The sequence below is a fragment of the Peromyscus eremicus genome, chromosome 10 (genome assembly GCF_949786415.1).
Source record: "Peromyscus eremicus chromosome 10, PerEre_H2_v1, whole genome shotgun sequence".
In the NCBI taxonomy this organism is placed as follows: domain Eukaryota; kingdom Metazoa; phylum Chordata; class Mammalia; order Rodentia; family Cricetidae; genus Peromyscus; species Peromyscus eremicus.
The window spans coordinates 77492715-77514256 of NC_081426.1; the positions used below are offsets into that span (position 1 = coordinate 77492715).

At 38.8% G+C, this 21542-nt stretch overlaps 1 protein-coding gene across 1 annotated transcript in view; it reads right to left on the reverse strand.

The window, feature by feature from the left end:
* LOC131920421 (transmembrane protease serine 11A-like) overlaps positions 1 to 21542 on the reverse strand; it is a 45665-nt gene that overhangs the window by 5811 nt on the left and 18312 nt on the right. The window contains exons 4-8 of the mRNA XM_059274754.1: positions 17670 to 17737; positions 14347 to 14504; positions 8454 to 8492; positions 6489 to 6660; positions 4089 to 4348 (exon numbers count right to left, since the gene is read on the reverse strand). Coding sequence (XP_059130737.1) covers positions 4089 to 4348; positions 6489 to 6660; positions 8454 to 8492; positions 14347 to 14504; positions 17670 to 17737 — 697 coding nt within the window. The remainder of the gene's footprint in view (positions 1 to 4088; positions 4349 to 6488; positions 6661 to 8453; positions 8493 to 14346; positions 14505 to 17669; positions 17738 to 21542) is intronic.

The following is a 21542-nucleotide window of genomic DNA, read 5'->3' on the forward strand; positions in this document are numbered from 1 at the left end:
TTTTCTTTATTTTTTTTTTTTTCGAGACAGGGTTTCTCTGTGTAGCTTTGCACCTTTCCTGGAACTCACTCTGTAGCCCAGGCTGGCCTCAAACTCACAGAGATCTGCCTGGCTCTGCCTCCTGAGTGCTGGAATTAAAGGCATGTGCCACCACCAATGGCAGATGTTGCCATTTTCAAAAGCTCATTTTGCGTTTCCTCAAGTCAATAGTCAAACCTTCTAGAGATTGTTATATATATCTGAGAAAGACTGAAAACATTCAGCAGCAGTCATTAAAAGTTAATAATAAAGTTGAATCAGCTTAGAGAGGGTAAGCATGTTTTGACGATTTACCTCCATACTGATTTTGTTCTTAACCACCATTAAACTGGCTTCTTTAGTACTAAAGTAAAATTAACTGCCCAGGCATGAAAAATATTTAAGTTGGTCAATCCAGTACTCTAGGACTGCCTGTCAACTACTTCTGCCACTAGGTGGAGCTAGAGTTTCCACTAGTGACGCTAACCTGGGGAAAACAGGACTTACAGGCACAAAGATTTAGAGGTCCAGGATTCAGCAACATCATTTAAACTCTCTACACTATCTACATCTAAGAGAGATATTGTTGTGAAATAATCTTTTTGTACACTGTGAAGATGTGTCTTTGCCAAAGCACCTTCTGATTGGCTTAATAAAGAGTTGAATGGTCAATAGCTAGGCAGGAAAAGAGGTTAGAGGCAAGACTTCTGAGGACAGAGAGGTCTCAGGAGAAAAAGAAAGGTGGAGTCGCCAGCTCCATGTGGAGAAAAGGAGGATGGACAAAATGAAGATGAGGCAACGAGCATGTGGAATAATGTAGATTAAAAAATATGAGTTAATTTAAGTTATAAGACCTAGTTAGAAACAAGTCTAAGCTATTGGCCAAGCTTTCATATTTAATAATTAGTCTCCATGTCATTATTGGGGAGCCAGCAGTCCCAATGAAAAACACTTACTACAAATGATGCCCGGTGTGGGGCATGTATTCCCACATAAGACCTGAGAAAGCTTAAAAAAATTCCAAACACATAAAAACAGAGCCAAACATGGCTTCCTAGTCCTGCAGTCTCTCATGTGGGCCATGGAACAGAGACACACTGCCTATGGGCTTGAGCTGCCAGTGTGCCATGAGCTAAGCTATGTGGTGGTTTAAGGTTTTGCTCATACAGACAAAAAAAAAAAGTTACAGATATGCAGTAATGCAGGTTCAGATGGAAAAAAAAATACTCTGAACAGGTAACAGTGTGTTTAACAATGTACATAGGTTTAAGGGGGAAAAAAAGGATATACACAGTCATAAAAACAAGCTTAAAAATAATAAAGTCTTTAAAGAGAGAAGTAAAGTAATTAAAAAACAATAAGCCACATAAAGGTGGGAAATATTATAACACAGGGACTTTGGAATTTATATGCTACTTTGTTAACTTAAAATTTTTTGAATGCTGAAAAAGAGAGGACAATGGCTGTTGAGAGATATTGGATTGTGAAATGGACTATAGAATTAAACCAGCCTATATACTTTAGAGATGTCTTGGCTTCAGAATGGAAGTTCAGAATGGAAAATGTGTTGCTGTGAAGGAAAGATTGTGCTTTTGTTTCCACAGGAAATGAAAAGCTGTGGATTCCTTCCAGGTTAATAGGGATCAGATTTGACCAGGGGAGAACTCCTGAGTATCTTGGCTACAGACATAAAGGAATAAACCTAGAAAAACTATAAGACAAGGGACATATGTTTTACTTGCCCAAACATAAAACAAAAAAAATCATCTTTGGCTGGCTTATGTATAATTCACAATCCACAGTTGTGTTAATGCAGTTATGTACATGACCTTTGAATGTTTATGTGTTTTCAGAGCAAAGGGGTCAGATACCAATGAAAATGGGTGACCCAGGTGATCCAGCCTCTCAGAGTGCCTCTGTTGCAATTTCCTCAGAGATCTGCACCCAGAACAGCTTCAAATCTGCTGACTGAGATGGTCCAGCCTCACAAACTATTCTAGCCAGGACTTGACCATTATCCTAGTTTTCTCAAGGTTCCCCAAAGATGCCAGAACCCCCAAACAACGGGAAACCGTCTAGAGAACACAATGCCCACATTCCCAAGAGATGTGGTGGATGATTTTTGGTCATTCGGTGGGTTATGGATGTTTGTTATTGTTTATGGGGGTTAGTTACAAATTGTTATTGGTCCTGTCCAGAAAAAAAAAACTGAACAAAGGAGATTAGATTCAGGGATCTCTTTCTAAAGAGAAAAGGGGGGGGATATAGTATAGAAATAATGAGATAAAAGACTGAATTGTTGAGTCTACTTTTGAAAAGCACTAGTCTCAAATATTTTACATTGATATGAATTTTTGTATATTGATACAAATTTCAGGATATTTTTGTTATATTGTATTGTATGTTTCTGTTTCTTATATAAGGTGTACCTATGTAGCTCATTTTAAAAAGTAATGCAAAGTTTTAGTCCTTAGAAGCTATTTAGGATAATAAAGAAATAGGTTAATAGTTAGTCACCTATAGCAATCAAACTTATTGTTGTGTTAGGTATGTTTTCAAGGTCATATGAAGATATATTTCTAAATAGATAGGTTATCTTCAAACACTTCAAAGACCTAAAGAATATGACATTTAAAATGTTTAAATAACAAGGCTTTTCATGACAGTGAGACACATCAGCCTCTGGCAACACCAGTTTACTTCAAAAGATGATAGGCATTGAAGAACCTCCATATGGAGTTTGCTTTCAATGTGGCAGAAGCTAGTCATTTGGGCAAGAGACTGATCTTGCTTCAGTGCTAACAATATGCTGTCCAAATTGGACAAGCAGGACACAAAAGAAGGCAACTGCCAAACTTTTCCAAGAGAAAGTATGACAGACAGTCCTTCAAAATTTCTGCTTCATAGAAAAGTCTGTCGGGTATTCTAGGCCTGTAGGACAAAGATGAATGTCCCAAACTGACAATAAACCTTGGAGTGACTGTCCAGGCAGACAGATGCCTCTATCATTTCTATAATTTTGGAAGTTGTTTTCTCTGCATTTCCTCTTTACTCAAGTAATATTTCATCCTTTTTTGGGTCACTGATGGGAATTGAAGACTACATAGTTACAGTTTTACAGTTTTCCTTGTTACCAAATTCAGAAAAGAAGTTTTCATAAGGTTGAGAAGCAAAAAAGCTTTAACTCGTTAATCTAAAAAGATGTTTTAAGGTCTAAAAAGATACTTTTAGGATGGTAATATAAGTTATGATAGAAACTGGTCTAAGTATAAAACTTTGAACTCACTAAGATAGGATAGATAATGGAATAGTTTCTCTAAATTTGCTAAATGAAAATGGACTAAACATTGTAATTGTATTTCTTACTTGATAATTGTTCTTATTGTATATGGTTTTACTGTGTTAGAGTTAAAGCCTTTCTTTTTATTCAGACAAAAAGGGGAAATGTGGAATAATCTTTTTGTACACTGTGAAGATGCGTCTTTGCCAAAACTCCTTCTAATTGGTTTAATGAAAAGCTTAATGACCAATAGCTAGGCAGAAAAAGAGGTTAGGTGGGACTTCTGGGGACAGTCAGGTCTTGGAGAAAAAGAAAGGTGGAGTTACCATCCATATGTAGAGGAAGGAGGATACCCAAAATGGAGAAGTAATGAGCACACGGAAGAATGTAGACTAAAAAATATAGGTTAATTTACAAGTTAAGTTACAAGAACTAGCTAGAAACTATATTAAAAAATATAGGTTAAATTACAAGAGCCAGTTAGAAACAAGCCTAAGCTATTGGCCAAGCTTTATAATTAGTAAGCCTCCATGTCATTATTGGGGAGTCCATGGTCCCAACGAAAAACACTGACTACAAGATTTCTCACACAGGACACCTGAGTTTCAAGGGCCAAATTTGTTTTGTTTTTGTTTTGTGTTGGATTTCTGTCACTTATAGAACAAGAGCCCTAACTAACCAAAACGAGTTTGGGAAAAGGGCTGGCAACATAATACAGGTGATGAAATTACTCTGCGAAAGGGCTAAGCTGTTTGTTGGCTGTTTGGAGGTACTCACCAATAGTACTCACCAGTATAGTAAAGTGCTCCAAATCCTGTGATGAAGAAAGTTGAATTTGGCGGAAATGACGCAGAGGCTTCTGGCAAACAAATTCGGCGTACTTCATCTGAATAGGTGACTTTTGGAGAAAACTGCACAAGAGCAATGTCATGGTCTCTTGCTGGGGGCCGATACCTCTCATGCATAATAATTCTTCGGACATCTCTTTTCATTAAGGGAGGGTTTATTGTTGTTCCAAAGCTAAGAGTCCATTGACGTGGGTTTGCATTACTGGAAAAGATTAGCAGCATACATGAGCTGCACAGTATCCATTAATTACATTATTTAGATTAGTTAACTACATGCATTTAGGTTAACTCAAGAGAAAATATCACTCTTGATAATACTTGGTTGTAATTATAGTTTCATTTAAAGCCTGTTGCCCATGGTTTAAGTATAAAATATGTACAAATAGCATATTGGAGGTGTATTTAATTAATGAGTTTCAGAAGTGTAAGGCATATACAATATTATTCACTTATTCCCTCAGCAAATACTTATTAATCATGTGTATGTCTAATGTTATTGAAGTGCTAGGAATAAAGAAGCACACAAGACATAAATTTTCAGTTCACACAAGTTTTATGTTTGAGGACAGAAAAGTATAAAAATAAATTAAAATATTGATAAATAACACAAATTCTAAAGATTATTAATAAAATAAAATAGGATAATGCATAATGTACTAGTGGTGTGGGGTTATGGAAGGCTCTTTTTTGTTATTGTTATTTTAGTATAATACATTTAGGTTGATGGAGAGTTGTCAGCTATGAGACAATAAGGAAGAGAGATTTCCAGGGAAGCATCTGAGGGCCTTGGGCCAGGTGGGATTCAGTTTAAGACACCAGAGGAAGAATAGTGAAAGATGATGCTGAAGAGTTAGGTGGGTACTAGTGTCTTACTGGGAGAGAGAAAGTGCTTATGCTTTATTTAAGGGATACTGGGATTCTTTTGAAGTTTTAAAACTGGGAGTTATGCAGCCTTATTTACATATGTATGTCTTTTGACGCTATAATATCCCTTTCAGACACCAGTCTTCCACATAATGAACTCTGTGTTAACTCAATATTAGATTGAAATAATATGAAACATGCTATTTGGGATTTTTGTTTGGTTGGTTGGTTTGATTTTCATTTCTTTATTTGTTCTTTTTATAAATCTCTACTTTTGAGTACTTCTATATTCACCTCTCAGGGAAAGGGCTTCCCCGTCAGGGTTTATATGGAGAGAGGGTTGTGAGAATTATAGAAAGAAATCTCAAGCATCTAATCAAGTGCCTGTAGCACCACAGAGCTTAATAATTATGCTAGTTGTTGACACAAAAGCTCTGTCAACCCTTCGTTGCCTCGGTGTGAGCCCTCCTGCAGAAGGAGGCATGCTCCACCACTTTAGAATCCCTTTGTTCATCTTGGCATCCCCTTCTTCTTCTTCCAGCAGCTTTGCCTGCTGACAAGTTCTTTCTTGACTCCCTACGTCTTTCCCAAAGACATGACAGGACTTCAGATCAGTTAATACAGCCCTATTATCTGCATTAGAGATTTCTTAGTATAAGATTTTATCATGTAGGCCAACGTTTCTCAAATATGAATGTGCACACAAATGATTAGGGGCTTTCATTCAGACTCAGCACCTGAATCTGAAGCTCTTGGATAGAGCTGAACCATTTTCATTTTTTGACAAATTCCCTAGTGATGTGGGTGCTGCTGCTTGGTGGCCTGCCTGTCGAGTGGCGAGGCAAACAGTTTACTGCCTGTCCCATGCCATCTGAGACTCTCTAAGAATATTCCATCTTGTCAAGTTCATTTTAACTGTGTCACCAAGTTCAGAATTTACTCTCCCAGGTAAGATCTGACCAGCTTAGGTCTCACATGTTATATATCCTGATTTTTAAAGATGTAATGTGAATCAGAGTCAAACTTTGGTGATTGATTCGATGACAGCGCTATAAATTTGACCTGAGAAGTTCTCAGCAACAGTTATCCACTTCCTGCCTCCTTGAAGATTTTAGCTTCAGTTTATCAACACCACCATGAGACTGACCAAGGGCTTGATGGAAACAGGCGCTAATGTTAAATGAGGAGTATTATTTAACAAAGAGCTGGATTTATTAGTACGTGTGTTATGTTACAGTGACTTCTGCTTTCTTGTAATTTCTTCAGTTAAAACTTTAAAGACTTAATTAATGAATACTGGAATATTGTTCAGCACTTCTTTATTCCAACCAAACTTTTAAGTATGCAAACTTATGTAAGTAGAACATTATTGTAGAAAAGGATCAGAAAGATTTTTCTTTTTTTGCTTCATATTTGAGACCTCAACTAGTACTCAGCATATGGAAATACTCACGGTTTTCAGCAAAATGGGGACTTACGTTCTAAAACAGTGTGCTGCAGTGACGACCCACATGTTACCAATTAAGGTGCCCCCACACTGATGGATGTTGCTGCGCTGAAGAGAAACTTGCCAAGGCCAGGCACCCCTAGCTGCAGGGTTTCCAGATACTATTCTGTTGGCAATTAATGGGATAGCTCGTTTGCCACAATCTGAAAAAGAAGAAACCATTTACAAGAAATGTCTGCCTGGTTTTTGACGCAGAGGATCCTATAGAATACTGCAACGCAGACATCTGATTTGTCACTTTTTAAACCTGACCAATATTCATTTTTTTGGTTTTTTTCCTTTTGTACTGACACACTGCTTAGTCCAACCATTGTATATGTGAATATATATTGTTTACTAAACTATAAAAGGTTGACAGCATCAGCCCCATGGACTCACAATCGCCAGTTATCTAGTTATTCTAGGAGCCCCCACCAAGGTTATTGTTTTTGCAGTTGTAGGTAATCCAACAGTGTTGTGTTGTTACCATGGAGTCCTCATCAGAAGGACAACTCCCTTTAGCCAGATAAACAGTGGCCTGTTTGGTAGAGACACGTTTGATGTCTACCTTTCTAGAGTGACTACATACTAAGGTGTGCAAGGATTAATGCATCACAACTAGTCATTCATTCTTTAGGATGGAGGTTTCCATGTTTCCATATAAACATCACATCCACCATTGACAAGAATAAACACGCACCCCATGGCATCAGAGGCTGCTTTGGTACGTGGGGTTGCTGTGAAGACAAAGAAAATGTAGTAGGTTGAGTCTTGTTCCAACAAATAATTATAAGAAAAGAAAACTCATTTACTTATGTTGATTATCCTCCAAACATGGCTGTTTTGGAAATCTCTAGCATGCTACCATTACTCTCATTGGAACAGCCATTTTCCTCATCTGAAGGTCTAGAGCAGCTCCCACATCTTTTCCTTGTTCCAGTCTTGCCCTTGTACAATCTGTTTTCTTCGCTGGACATCGAATGGCCTTCCAGAAATGTGTGAACCCGTGGTTGCCCTCCAAATAGAGTAAACATCTTGCCAGTGATTCTGGCCACTGATGACTATTAATCACATCTTTTTCCCACACACTCAGGTCCCAAGTCTATATTATAGCCAAGAAGACATTTTTCATTTGTAGGAAATGATGCCTTCACGTTCCTGGTCTTCTTGTGATTCATGGCCTCTCTTCTCTATCATTTCAGGGATTATTTCTTGATGCAACAAGACCAGGTGAGCTAACTCTGATAGACTCTTAAAGAATTGTATATTTTCTTAAACCGTTTGTCCCACTATATTAATAATTTTCAGTTAATTTCTTTTACTTTGGAATTATGTTTTGAAGAAGATCATGTCTCAGTCACAGTGGTATGACTAGCTCTTGGCACAATTTTTGACATTGTATTAATAGATGTTAAAAGGTAAATGAATAATGGTAACTAATAAAACTGTAAAATAATGAAAAGAGGTAAATGAATAAATAAGTAAAAACAGTGCAGGTGATTGCGACACACAGAAGCAAAAGCATGGATCGCTGCTCAAATCCTTCACCACATCTATAAAATCTTTCAAAATTCATGCCACACTGAGTTGAAATGAATTGATAAAGCCACTGCCAGGTATGAAGATAATGCTAGTATATTTTCAGTAGTCAGTCTCAGATAATGAATTCATTTCTTCCCCTTGTATATCCTTATATCATTTTAATTTCAACAGGAAGAAGGTCTCAAACTTTTTTAAAAAAAATAGAAAAGTAAGCCCACTCATTTAAAAACCAGAAATATGCTTTTTAAAAAACTTTCTTAGTCTTAGAATTAGAAAAATACATATCCCTCTATTGCCCAACTGTTATTCTTTCAGATGAAAATGTGAATGTAGATGAGAAATTATGAGCTAATATTTGAAGATATGGTTGCTGATGTGGAAATTGAACTTGTTTATATAATCTAACTAGACTTACACATTTGGAAAGTTATTTTCCCTGATGATGAACACATCGTTCAAAGCCAAATAGACGAAGAGTGATTACTTGATGTTCTCCAGATTCATCGCAATAATCAGGAGCTGCCAGTGGCCACTGACCATGGATGGATTCTAGATAGCTGATCACACAGGACACTGGCTCGCTCATATACATTTGATATAAAAGGTATTTAATTAGTTGGATAATTTCTTACTCATTGTGTCAGACAAAAATAGTGGATGAATAAATTCCACAAATAGTTTCCACTAATGCAGAATTGTGGTTTTCAAAGAGTCTCGGGTAAATCATCTTGGATTTCACTTTAGGATGAGAAGAGGCAATAAGTAGATAGGCCCCCTAGGCATAACACTCTGTCTCAACCAAAACATGTCTACTTTTGTTTCTTTTGTTTACTTAAGATTTCAGATAAGCCCGTTTTTTCTCAAAGAGTTTAGGATGAAAAGACTTTGAAAATCTCTAAAATAAATTGTGTTTAAAGTACTTCTCAGACATGTTCCTAACTAATTAAATACTGTGTCTTAAAAAAAATATAAGCTGGACACAGTAGTGCATGCCTGTAATCCCAACACTCTGGAGGCAAAGACAGGAAAATCCCTAGATGGACCCTTTCTCAAAAGACAAGTAAAAATGAAAAATAGGACTATAGTGCACCATTATATAATATAAGCTGAATATTGTGAAAGTTCAACTTTAAGGTTAAATTGTGCCAATATCCAACAGCTAGAAATCTGAAAAAGGAAACAAATTCTTATGCCTATATGAAATAGCATGTTGTATATAATAAATACGTACAATTTTTGCTTATACACTGTAGTTCAGGCAGGTGGGAAATATGATGGTGGAAAGTTGCATTAAACTGATTTTTTTTTTTTTTTTTTTTAGTTCGAGTGGCTCACTAAACAAGAGAGTAATAAATTACAGGGCCATGTGTCTCAGAATTAGTCTCTGCATCCTGTTTCCCTTTGAGGAGAATAAGAATGTGTCATTCTGCCAACTCCTTATAAGTCCCAGCGGAGTCGCTGGTGACAACGACCTCTGGGAAGCAGGAGCCTAAGAAAGAACGAGTTGAGAATCATCCTTGAAGCCATCCGCCAGACGCAGTGAAGACGCAGTTGCTTAAGTGCTTAGGCTACAGAAGCAACTCAGTTTTCTATCTCATGTCGTTTATAAGTTTCTTGTTCAGCTGAAACCCAAACCAAACATAAAGAAGAAGGAATTTAATTCGCCCGTAGCGATACGTTGAAACGGTGTCACGGATGGAAGGCCTAAGTGAACCTTCATGTTCCTCTTTCTTTCAGCTGATCCTCCCTAGCTCTGCTACCGTAACAGGACTTATCTGACTGCTGTCACTCAAGGATTAAAGACTTCACTGCGTAATGCTTCCTCCTCCGTCCTCTGGAAGAAAGTTGCTTGTCTTTATCTCCCTTGGAATTCTGGGGAAAGGTGGCCATGTGCTGTCTACCCTTTTCTCCAGTGAAAAGAGGCTCTTCGCGTACTGATGATAACTGGAGAAGCAGTTATTCTCTAGAAAAGGCACAAAACCGACAGTAATTCCAAAAATCCTCCTCAGTAATTTGTCTTTAAGTTTACAGAACACGGACTAGCCTGTGATGCAGTGTACAGGCAGTCAGCGCACCAGAAGAGCAGATTATCCTGAGTTTGTAAACCCTCTGCGGCACACCTTCTGTACAATTCCCTAGATAAATTGGGTGCTTGCACCTACAAAAAAAATAAATAAATAAATAAGATGATGCTGTTTTAAGAAGGCCTGTGGTAGTTTGAATAAGAATGGCACTCCATAGGCTTGTGTATTTGCGTGCCAGGTCCCCAGTTAATGGAACTGTCTGGGAAGGATGGGGAGGTGTGGCTTTTGTAGAAGAGGTGTGTCATTGGGGGCAGGCTTTGAGCTTCCAAAAGGCATGTACCATTCCCAGTTATCTCTCTCCCTGCCTCATGGTTGTGATCTCTCAGCTACTGCTTCAGTGTCGTGCCTGCCTGTCTGCTGCTGTGTTTTGTCATGGACAAAGTAATGTAACAAGTGACTATGACAGAGCCTCTGTTTTCTTGGTTTGGTTAAATTTTTGAATAATTTTTTTTCCTTACTCTAACAACTTATCATTGAGCTGTTGGTGTTTTTGAGTAGGAAGCAAGGTACCTAGGCTCACAGTCACACAGTAGAATTCTTCTGTTAGACCTTCATCAATGCAGTATCAGGAAAATGCAAATTATCCATCTCCAGAAAGACTCCAGGGTGAGCACTAAAGTATCATAGTTGGAAATAGTATTTTTCTCCTCTGGCTTTGATTTTGATTTTGAAAGAATGTTGTCCCATGACCCTGACTTGCCTAAAACTCACTATATAGACTGGTCTGGTTTTAAAGTTATAGCAATTCTCCTGCCTCGGCCTCTTGAATGTTGGGATCATAAGTATGCACTTCCATACCTGCCACTGTAATTGGAATTCTAAGAATATGTATTTTTAAGGAGACTGTTACAGTCAGAGGTTGTCTGTCAATTTCTACTTGAAAAATTCCAATTTTTATAAAATATTTTTCGCCAGGCGGTGGTGGCGCACGCCTTTAATCCCAGCACTCGGGAGGCAGAGCCAGGTGGATCTCTGTGAGTTCGAGGCCAGCCTGGTCTCCAAAGCGAGTTCCAGGAAAGGCGCAAAACTACACAGAGAAACCCTGTCTCGAAAAACCAAAAAAAAAAAAAAATTTTTTCATTCCAAGTATAGGCATAAAATATTTTTACTTAATTCAAAGTGACCATCCCCAACACATTTTGGAGGTAAGAAAAATCTAGTAGTACTGGTGTTTTGCAGACGACAACCACTGTGATGGGAAGTGGGGCACACTTCCCCTGACAGAGGCAGAGAACTGGTTTACAACAGGGATAGCCTTAGGAATAGGAAGAAGCTGATTTCAGCTTTGATTCCACAACATTGTACCTACTGAAGGACCCAAATGGCACAGTTCTTTATCAAAATAAAACACAGACTCTTGATAAAATATGGAAGAATCTTGAGCTAAAATATTATTTCTAGATTTAACTAAGACTGTCACTTTCTCATTTTTTGATAGCTCCCAAATGAAGTGTTTTCTGGGAAAATATTTTTTTTGAGAATTTTGTACAATGTGCTTTGATCATATTGACCCCTCCCCACCTCTTTCCCTTATCCATGACCCTTTCCCTACCCACCCGACCTTGTAGCCTTGCATTCCCTTTCTTCACCTGTCTCATATCCATTTTTGTCGCCCATAGATTCATGGATGTGTGGCCTTCTACAAGAATGAGACCAATTTGCCAGAAGCAACACTCTTAGAGAAAACTGACCTTTTATTTCCTATCAGTAATCAGCTTGTTTTTTACCTATATTAAAAAAAAAAAAATGCCTTCACAGCGAGTGAGGAGAAGAATCAGGAATCAGGAAGTCACTCACACTTGAAAACCCAAGTTCCGGTTCAGAGCGCTAGCAGTCAGGTAAAAACCTGGATGTGGTAGTAGTGGGTTCCTGTAATCTTAGTCCTGGGGAGGTGTACACAGGAGGATCCCTGCAACTCACTGCCAAGTCAATCTCGGCAAATCACTGTACTCCAAATTTAGTAAGAGATCTTGTCTCCAAAAGCAAGGTGGAAAAAGACAAAAAAAACAGTGACGTTGAACTCCAGCTTTCTCATGCTCACACATAGGCACGCATGTGACACAAATAAACACACACACACACACACACACACACACACACACACACCTGCCCTAAGGACCATGCATCTGAGCTCTGCTGTCTCTATGGACCTTTCCTAGCTGCTCATAAGCACTGTTCATTTGGAAATTTTCAAACCTTTACAGTTCTAGCTCTTTCTCCTGACAGTCATTTTCAACCGTGTCTGAAGCAATAGTTTCCAGGTGCCATATTATGTTTCCGATTTCCCTATATATTTTCTCATAGTTTTGTGTTGTCAAGAAGAAGAAGAAGCATTATCATTTCACTTTTACTGGTTTAAAAAAATGCACACGCAGGTACGGGTAATTACTTGTGCACTGCAGTAACAAAGAGACTTTAGAATTAGGTGACCCCCAACTGGATCAGGCCCTCTGAATGGGTGAGACAGTTGATTGGCTTGATCTGTTTGGGAGGCATCCAGGCAGTGGGACCGGGTCCTGTGCTCATTGCATGAGTCGGCTGTTTGAAACCTGGGGCCTATGCAGGGTCGCTTGGCTCGGCCTGGGAGGAGGGGACTGGACCTGCCTGGACTGAGTCTACCAGGTTGATCTCAGTCCGCGGGGGAGGCTTTGCCCTGGAGGAGGTGGGAATGGGGGGTGGGCTGGGAGGAAGGTGAGGGGGGCTGGAGGGGGGAGAACAAGGGAATCCGTGGCTGATATGTAGAACTGAATTGTATTGCAAAATAAAAATTAAAAAATAAAAAAAAAGAATTAGGTGACCCTCAAATATTGTTCTCCACAAGAACATCCTCTTAATAAAGTACGTGAAGCACAAGCTGAGCCCACATGAAACAGAAAGACCTGGTGGCCAGGGACTACTCTATGCTCCATCTCTTGTTTCTGATGGTGCAGGCAGGCTTTTGAGTTCCTGAAATAATAACTAACTATTGGAATTGCGTATTGCCTGTCATGTAGCTTCCCAGAACAGCCATTGTTTCACAACTGCAGCACCTAAGGAAAATGGATCGCACATTTGGCAGGTTCTTTCCTCCCAGCTGGGAGGGGCCTGTAGCTCTACTGTCTTAGTAACTGACTTCATGTCATATGAGCAAGCATCTGTTGATCCACTGTTTTGGGTTCTCATTTCCTAATGAAGTTTCCTCTTAAAGAGTCAGCTTGACCCTTGCAAGGGCAGGGCACCCTGTTTTGTTTTTAACACCAATCGTTTGTTCTTACTCTCTTAAATCAGGTTCCAATGGAGTTTATGGGATAAATCTGTACCTGTCTGCTGGAAGTAGATATTGTGTTGGCACATAGTGTGCAAGGGTAAGCATATTCCTGGCCTCCTGGCCTCCTCAGAGTCTCAAATATGCTAATACAAGGATTAATTTCCAGGAGACAAAGATCATAGAGTTTCAACTTTTGTTTAAGCATAGAACCCCTTTTTTGTAATGCCCCAAAATAAATTAGGCATCTAGATTTAACTCTTGGCTCCTTTTAATTATTATGTTGCTTAAATTTTTTTACACCAATGTAGTAGAATTTCCCCTACTTTACTAGTACATACAAATTAAATTAGATATTGCATATAAGGTGTAGAGTTGGACCTTGAAAAGGAAAGACTCTTCAATTCAGAGAGGTGAGGATGGTGTAATGAGTTAACAGTGAAGAGAAAAGAGAAAAATAGAGCAATATATACATGGTTACAGTGACTTCTTATTCCTGATGATTTTTAAGGTATTATTTATCAAGTGGTTCCAGTGACTCTAAAAGCAGTTTACCTTTTTCTAAGTGCTCATAGGAAGACAAATAATAAAAACTTCACAGTATCATCAAATACAGAAACTAACTATATTTTTTAAAGGATACAGATGAGTTTGTGTTTTTAGAAGGTCCCAAACAGAAATCACTTATTGCTTAACCTTTTAACTTGCTTAATCATGGAGGCAGTTCCTGCCTTGGATTAACCCTGTTTGTGGTAAAGACGTCTTTACCGAGAGACAAGCACCAATCAATTACTTCCAGGAAAACTACTTGATGACTAACATTAGACATGCTTCCATCAGAGAATAATAAAAATTTGAAAGGTCTCACCTTCAGGTTGAATTTTTCCCATATGATTTCTTAGTATTGTTTGGAATGGGAATGACAAGAGAGTTTATGGCTATATAAAGCATTTGTATCATGTGGGAATCAACCTACTTACCATTTACTTGAACTAATGAGACACTAGCTGGCAAGGCTCTCGGGTTCCTTATCTTATGGTTTAAGATGCTGTGGTTCTTTTCTCCCATGGTCCTTTGCCCAGTAGAGGGGGACTGGAGCACCATAACAATATCTGCTTTGGCATCATCTTCTTCTGGACTAGGAAACACAAGAGTAAGGTTTACATTCAAAGGGTCCACCTGGTATCATCATCTTACTGTCTTTCCTTCGACTTCCTGACCTATGCTTCAGTTGCTGAGAATGTCAAGGGCCAGGTAATCCGCTCACATTCCCACTCCTTTACATGCAACTTTGTGACTTAAATGTGTTTCTCATGTTCTCTCTTCTAGTTTTTGTTTTGTTTTGTTTTGTTTTTGTTTTTTTACATTTTGTTTTGATTGCTCACCGCTCCCATTAACTTGAAGACAAGTTACTGTACTGAGGTAAGACTCAGGCACAAAACATCAAAAAGTCATCAGAAAAATAAAAGGTTTTAGTATTCTCAGGCTTTTGTGCTCAGTGTAGTTCTTATCCCTCAGAACTACAGTTGGTCAAAATGTAGAGAATAAGTGGCCAAATCTGAGGTGCCTGTTCCCAAATGGGAAACAACCCTAATCCCCAAAGCTCAGGGAGTATCATGGAAGGGGTGATGGAAGATCGTAAGATCCAGGGCCCAGGGGGTCAGCTATAAAACACTGTCTTCTGGTCATGGCAGGTGTATACTCTCTCTCATCAGGAATGGCTGACTGCGTAAGTCCTGTACAAGACTGTACCAGTCATAATTCCAGTATCGGTGGGGGAAGGGCTCATAAGACTGAGTTACAGTTGAGGAGCTACAGGCAGGCAACAGCTGCTAAGGGAGGAAGAGTTAGATTTTTTTTTTTCAGGGATGAGTTTCTTTATGGGTTGCCTATGTGCCATGCTGAGGGTCAACCCTATTTTTACGTGCATATGGGGAATGATAATTGAATGTGTGTGTGTGTGTGTGTGTGTGTGTGTGTGTGTGTGTGTGTGTGTTATATCCACATACACACGTGTAATAACAATAGAAAAAGAAGACTTGAACTTGGAAGGGAAATGTCGGGGGCACACAGGAGGAATTGTAGGGTGGGAAGGATAAATTGATGTGATCAAAATGCACTGTATTCATAACAGCTTTTTAAAAATAAAATAAAAACATGAAAACCTTTGAGGGCTGGAATAAACCTCATATACTCTTGGAGAATGAATCACATATCTGATATCTGAATCACCTCTACAGCATCAGTGAGAAGTGGCTCACCAACCTCGGGGTAGTCATTAAGTTGTGGAAAATTAGCTTTACTAAAGAGAGTGTTCCTTGTTCAGCTCTATTTTAAGAGTTATTTATATAGAACTCCAGTGTCTCCTTCAGTTTTTGCATTATACAAAGCTTAAAGCCACCCAGTTTCGATATTTAAAACATCCATTTCCCCTTCCACATAAAACATTTGAAGACAGTGGCATGTGATCTCTGGATCTCTTCCAGTTGATCACACCCACTTCCTTGAACTGTTTCATAGAAACAGAGTTAAGTCCCAACAATTGTGCAAATGAATTTTCGTATGCACTTACGATGGGGATAACAAACAATTAAAGATGTTCTTTTTTGGAGCGGGGAAGGAGAGTAAGAATTGAAGTTTTGTTTGAAACTCTCAGTGTGTATAATTTTATGTGCAATTAATTTGACTTAAATGTTCAAACACAAAGCTAGAAATTTCTTTCAATACTGTCTCATCTTTGTATTTACATATGGCAAAATATACCTGTATGGTTTATTAAAGGTGTCTTAAAGAGTTGGAAATGATGCCTACTGATCTTCCATTTCCCCTATTTTTATACCACAAAGCCACAAGCTCTAAAAAAAAACCAAGAAAACAAACAAACAAACAAAAATATGAATCTAGTCTACTTGAATCTTTTGGCTAACAAGAAAATGAGAAAACTGTATAAAGTCTGAGACACAGTATGTTTCACATTCGACCTTTGCTCTAGTATAGAAAAGTATAAGTAATGAGAATTTTATGATATTATTGTCAAATGAGGACCCAAATATTTTTTTCTGTTTTAAATAAGAGGAAATGAAACAGTTTACTGAGTAGATTTCCACAAAAATAACACATTCAACACTGGCAACAAACCCAAAGGAGCTTCTCAAACTATGGTGATGTTACTAAAATGCTGCAAAAATTAGAAGTGAAGACAGAGGGTATAAAACGTAGAACATTCCAGCACTTATATGCTTTTTGTCTCCTAAATTACCCAAGCATGTCATGATAACCTCATGTAGGGGATGGAGAGATGACCCAGGGGTTAAGAGGATTTGCTTCTTAAGTTCAGTTGCAGAAGACCTGAGTTCAGTTTCCAGCACCCACATGGCGGCTCACCGCCACCACCCGTTTTTCTCTCCTGGTCTCCAAGAGCACAGGACAGGAGTGATAAACATATGTACAGACAGAGAAAATAAAACTAAATCTTTAAAAACTCCTTGTGGAAGTCATGAGTTATCAGAAGTAAAGATCTTCAAAATGTGGCCAGTCATGTGTTGGCCTATTCGTAAGAAAACTGGTTAGCATTCATCCCTTCGAATAAATTCAGCTAAATATTTTAGTTGCTTTTATCAAGCTCTTTCAGTATACGTTTACTGCACAAAGTAGTGGGTTTCATAATTACAGTTTTGTTTGAGTATCTTCTTTTTTCTCTTTGAGATGAGTCACACAAACTCCTGGCTTTGCACCTGTCCTGCTGTGTGATTTTTAAAATAACAAAGTTTAAACCACTGAGTAATTTCAGCAACTGATATGAGTCTCCGTCCCTACCCAAACAAAAGGGAGCATCTATTACAACACGATCATCTTTCGGTTCGGGCATGTCGCCTGTCACTAGGCCTTTGTTACAGGTAAAACCTCTCATCCTACTTTGTAGTAAACGTTGCCTTCTTGATGTTTTTGAAGCGCCAGAAGTACAGGACTTGGTGCATGCAAAGACATGGCCTGGGTTTACCTACGGCTGTGGATTAAGGTGGATTCCAGGTCTCACAGTCAGTGGGTAGGGTTTGAGGGCCAGTGCTATCAGCTGTAACCATCTCTTGGGGAACATTCAGTACATCACCCTCCTTCTCCCCACACCTCAGTGTCTCAGTTTTCAAAATGGGTTTAGCCCTGTACCTTGAGACTACTGTAGCGACAATGTTTTTGAAGAGCCCCAGCAAAGGGTCTAGAGACACAAATTAATGTGGCGGACCCTGTGCCCTTTGCCCTTTCTCCCTCGGGGCTAGCAACTACACCCTTGCCCAAATATACATACGTTAGTCTGGCTATGTGGTTTTTGACGTGGTGCTTGTTCAAGGCTGAATCTATAAATATTTCATCTACCTGGCATTGCAAAAAAGAAAAACAATACGTTAGTAGGATAGTTTATAATGAGACTATATCCCAGATTAAATGTTAAAGAAATAGAATTTTCACAATAGCAATATGATTATTTAAGTTAGTGATTTTTTTCAGTAATTCAATAATTTATTCCTCTAAAAAATTATGTAAATGGACATAACTCTTACTCACAAGGTGAATGTGAATGACACTTAAAGAGAAGGCCTTTTGTCAAAGTCTCTCAGTGCTTTGTACCAGCACCGTACTGTAGCTTTTAAAGTAACATTACATATTTTTGTATTATTACCAATTATTTGTTATACATAAAAGAATCTCACTGCAAAATGCTTTAGGGAAGCGGGGGGGGGAAGAAATTCAGAATGTCCCTAAAACGTACAGCTTTTACATTTAAATGGGGGGGGGAGTGGAGATCCTGAAATATACATACAGGCATGCTGAATGATCCCATCCTGCTACCACCCCTTCTATCCCTTCAAACTATAGTGAGAGTTTTTATTTATACAGAATTTCAGAAATTAAAAACAAAATAACTTCTCAGTTTGTACTAAATCTAGGGGTTGTACATTTCAGATTAATTCTGTAAAAGATTCACAAGTAAAATAATTCATGTTTAAGAGAAATATCATACAGACTTTTTCACACAGAAGCACATAATAAGAATATAAAAGCATATTGCCATTCATTTATGGTGTATTTAGTAGGTAGTTACTTGCTCTGTAGATTTTTGGTTGTGAAGTGTAGGAAGTTTTGGGGATTATGGAGAAACAGATTTTTAAATTCACTGTGGACTCTAAGGCTAACCAGAAAGGAAGATAGTAAGATAATATTGAAACATTAAGGAGAAGTGGTGGTCCTCATTTTATACTACTAAGGAAGAAGAAGAGTAGCATTTTTTGACAGATACATATGCAGTTCCAAGCCTGCTACATCATGATGCTGTGGTCTATCACAGATGGGCTTGACTTCCAGAACTCTCTAACAACCACTTGGTGGTGACAGTGTCATCTGAATGTCCCCACTTTAGCTCCAGCTGCAGAGGAACCAAATGTAGCAACTGAAGAAAAGCAAGATCCTAAATCCTAAAGTCAAGAGCAGGAGATACAGCTCTTATTTTTAAAAGAACAAGGCATAAAATTGAAGGGAAGATGGTTCAGAAATGGTGGATGGAATTATGGCTTCTTTACCACTATTAGTAATTCATAGATACTTCATTAGGAGCCAGGATTTTCATTACTTACTGTAACCCTCACCATGAAATAAGAATAATTTGATTCCTGTCTCCCTAGAAGAGAAAACTGACTCTGAGGCATTGTTAAGTTCCATGGTTCCGTGCAGAGGAGGACTTGCTGAAACTTAAGCCTGAGACTTAATGCTTCCATGTGTAGGGGCCATGGTCGATTTTTACTCAGTTGTAGAGCTTTCTTCTTAAATATGCCGTGTCCTACACTTCGGTTTCTTTCCTAAAGCACATAGTAATCAGTCTGAAAATACATAGTTGATTGATAGGGATGCAATGCAGTATAATACTTGTAGTAAATTTAAACACCAGATCAAAGGCAGTATTCAAAGAATAAATCATTAGCATCTATCATAGCTAAGTGTCCAATGCTGTGATGAAACACCATGACAAAAAGCAAGGTAAAATGGGGAGTGTTTATTTCCCTTCCATTTCCAGGTAACAATTGATCACTGAGGGAAGTCAGGACAGGCACTCAAACAGGGCAGCAACCTGGAGTCAGGGCAGGTGCAGAGGCCACGGAGGAGTGCTGCTTGCTGGCTTGCTCTTTATCGTTTACTCGGCCTGCTTTCTTAGAGAATCCACCAGCAGCGATGGCACCACCCGCAATGGGCTGGACCCTCCCACATCAATCACTAAATAAGAAAACGCTCTACAGGCTTGCCTACAGCACAGTCTTTTGGAAACATTTTCTCAGATGACTCTAACTTGTGTCAAAGTGACATAAAAGCTAGCTAGCCAGAACAGCACCCAAAATATGTCCTCATCTGTACTTAAGTAAGAGAAGCTTAAATTTGGTAGTTTGAGTTTTACATTGCCAGAAAGAAACTATTTGGCAAGATCCCCCCTCCCCAAAGTTGCATTGTTGCAATAATTTCTGCCATTCAGTCTTTACTTTTGCTCAACACATGGGAGGGAAGTCTTCATCCCTCCCAAACAGGCAAACCCAAATGAAGGAGGAGAAAATTAATAAACTTTAACAGGAAGAAAAGTACATGATGATTGGACACTAAAGAACTTTGGTTTGTAACCTTGTCTCCAGACAGCCCCACTAATTAGATGTGGGCCAAGACCCAAGGATCTTTATGTGACATTTCTATGGACAACACGTTGAGGAAGGAGATACATGAACTGATAAAAAGAGAGCCCGTGTAATGAATTACATGCTGGGGAGTGGGCTGGGGGTTCCAACAAAACATAAACGTTAACTGAATTGCTGAAATGGGTTTAGTAGAACCAAGCCTTGTAGATGTCCCAAAGTTACATTTGCATGGGATATTAGGGCTTCTTCTGTCATACACACTCTGTTGGTACTAATACCCCAAGTTCTAGGATACTTTCTTCTTCCTCCAATGTAGATATGTATGAGTCTGCTAAAAATTTGTTGTCATTGACACAATCTATTAGAGTCAATGACTTAAAAATCCTACCTGTCACTTAAGGGCATTTGGAGCTTTGTAAGTAGGCGTTGGGTGTCCTGGTATTGACAAAAGACCCCTTTTAGTGCAGTGCTTAGTTTTTGCTTGGTGACTTTGGAATGCTGCAAATTGCACTGAGATTAAATTCTAAGAGGGCAGTTGAAGGTTAGTTGGGTGTTTAATGAAAAAGCTAGGGAGAGGCTGACAACTCAAACAGATACGCCCAGCCATTGAGCTCATTCCTCATCATTCCTGAAGTAGCTGTTTGCACATGTCAAGGCCTTTTTCTGTTAGATCCTTACTAATTGGCCTCTCTTTTTACAGTAATCTATGTTTTCACATGAGAGTGTCTCTAGGTTGAGGTTGCAAAATTCAGATAGCTCTTCCCCTGAAGATTTAAAACAAGCTCATATTTCCAATTAACCTTAGTTGACCCCCTCCTAAGAACTAAAGGAACCAAAGCATGCCATGAAAAAAAATAGATCTTATTTTTATCTTAATTATAATAATGGTACCATAGAAAGCATGATGGGATATATGTTTTTAAAAAACTATTTGTTCATTTTAGTTGTACAGCTTTGTCCATGTGCCTGAGCATACATATACACACTGTATGAGTGAAATGCCTGCAGAAGCCAGAAGAGGGCATCAGATATCCCATAGGTGGAATCTCAGTTGTGAGCCATCAGATGTGGGTTCTGAGAAATGAACCCACATCCTCTGGAAGCGGTTAAATGTTCTTAACCTCTCAGCCATCTCTCCAAAAATCTTTTTTGTTGTTGTTGTTTAGGTGTTTGTTTCTTTTTTTTTTATTAAGAAATTTTTTTCATTCATTTTACACATCAATCAGAGATCCCCCTCTTCCTTCCTCCCGCCCCCCCCCCAGCCTCTCCTCCCAACCCATCCCCCACTTCCCCCTACAAGAAAGCAAGGCCTCCCATGGGGAGGCGCATCTGGTAGAGGCAAGTCAGAGTTTTTTTTTTAAATACCTTTAGTTTCAGTAAAGCTTACTAGAAGTTACTGTTGCTATAGGGAAAAAGTCAGTAAAAGCAGGGAATCGAGTGCAATTTGAAGCTTTGTTCACAGCAGCAGGCATTCAGGGGCCTCCCAGTCTGATGCCAGCCTGCCAGTT